Consider the following 558-nt stretch of genomic DNA (forward strand, 5'->3'; position numbering starts at 1 on the left):
ACTAAGACTCCTGGATGCCTAGGGCTGGGCCATAAGGCACTTACTTGGAGTCTGCCAGCAGTGAGGGCCGGGAAACATTCCACTTATAGGAGGCAAAGAGCAGGATATCTGCACAGGAAGAGTTCATTTTATAGGACTTTCGGGGGTGGATTGTCTCCTTTTGTACTGTCTCAATTTCCAGTGCATCCAGTTCCTGATCAAATACCTGGAGGCAAAAGTGGAAAGGTTATGAGTGGCTATGGAAGCCCACTTAAGAATAAAGGCTTGTAGAACTTAAGATAATGTGGCACCTGGTACCACAATAGAAGTCTCATCCTCAGAGTTTCCAGGGTAGATTTCCTATCCCCAAAGAAGTGACCTGACTTTTGATGGCATCCTCTCCCCTCAATTCTAGCCCACCTGACACAAATCCATAACGATGCTCTCATGGATCTTCTGCCACAAGTGAGCTCGGAAGATCTGGATGAGAGAGATCTTCAGTGTGGGGATCTTGCCGTGCATGAAGATACCTGTCAGATCCAGCTGCACCTGAAAGCCGACGTATACCTGACAGGAAAA

General features: G+C 47.5%; 1 protein-coding gene across 1 annotated transcript; it reads right to left on the reverse strand.

Moving 5' to 3' along the window:
• Window positions 1-7: 7 nt before the first annotated feature.
• Window positions 8-541, reverse strand: LOC102256115 (pre-mRNA-processing-splicing factor 8-like). The gene is made up of 2 exons (XM_005852794.2): window positions 400-541; window positions 8-205 (listed from the first exon to the last, which is right to left on the reverse strand). The coding sequence occupies exons 1-2, from the start codon at window positions 499-501 to the stop codon at window positions 41-43; spliced, it is 267 nt and encodes an 88-aa protein (XP_005852856.1). The 5' UTR covers window positions 502-541; the 3' UTR covers window positions 8-40.
• Window positions 542-558: the final 17 nt, after the last annotated feature.

This window comes from Myotis brandtii, unplaced genomic scaffold, assembly GCF_000412655.1.
Source record: "Myotis brandtii unplaced genomic scaffold, ASM41265v1 C41215884, whole genome shotgun sequence".
Classification (NCBI taxonomy): domain Eukaryota; kingdom Metazoa; phylum Chordata; class Mammalia; order Chiroptera; family Vespertilionidae; genus Myotis; species Myotis brandtii.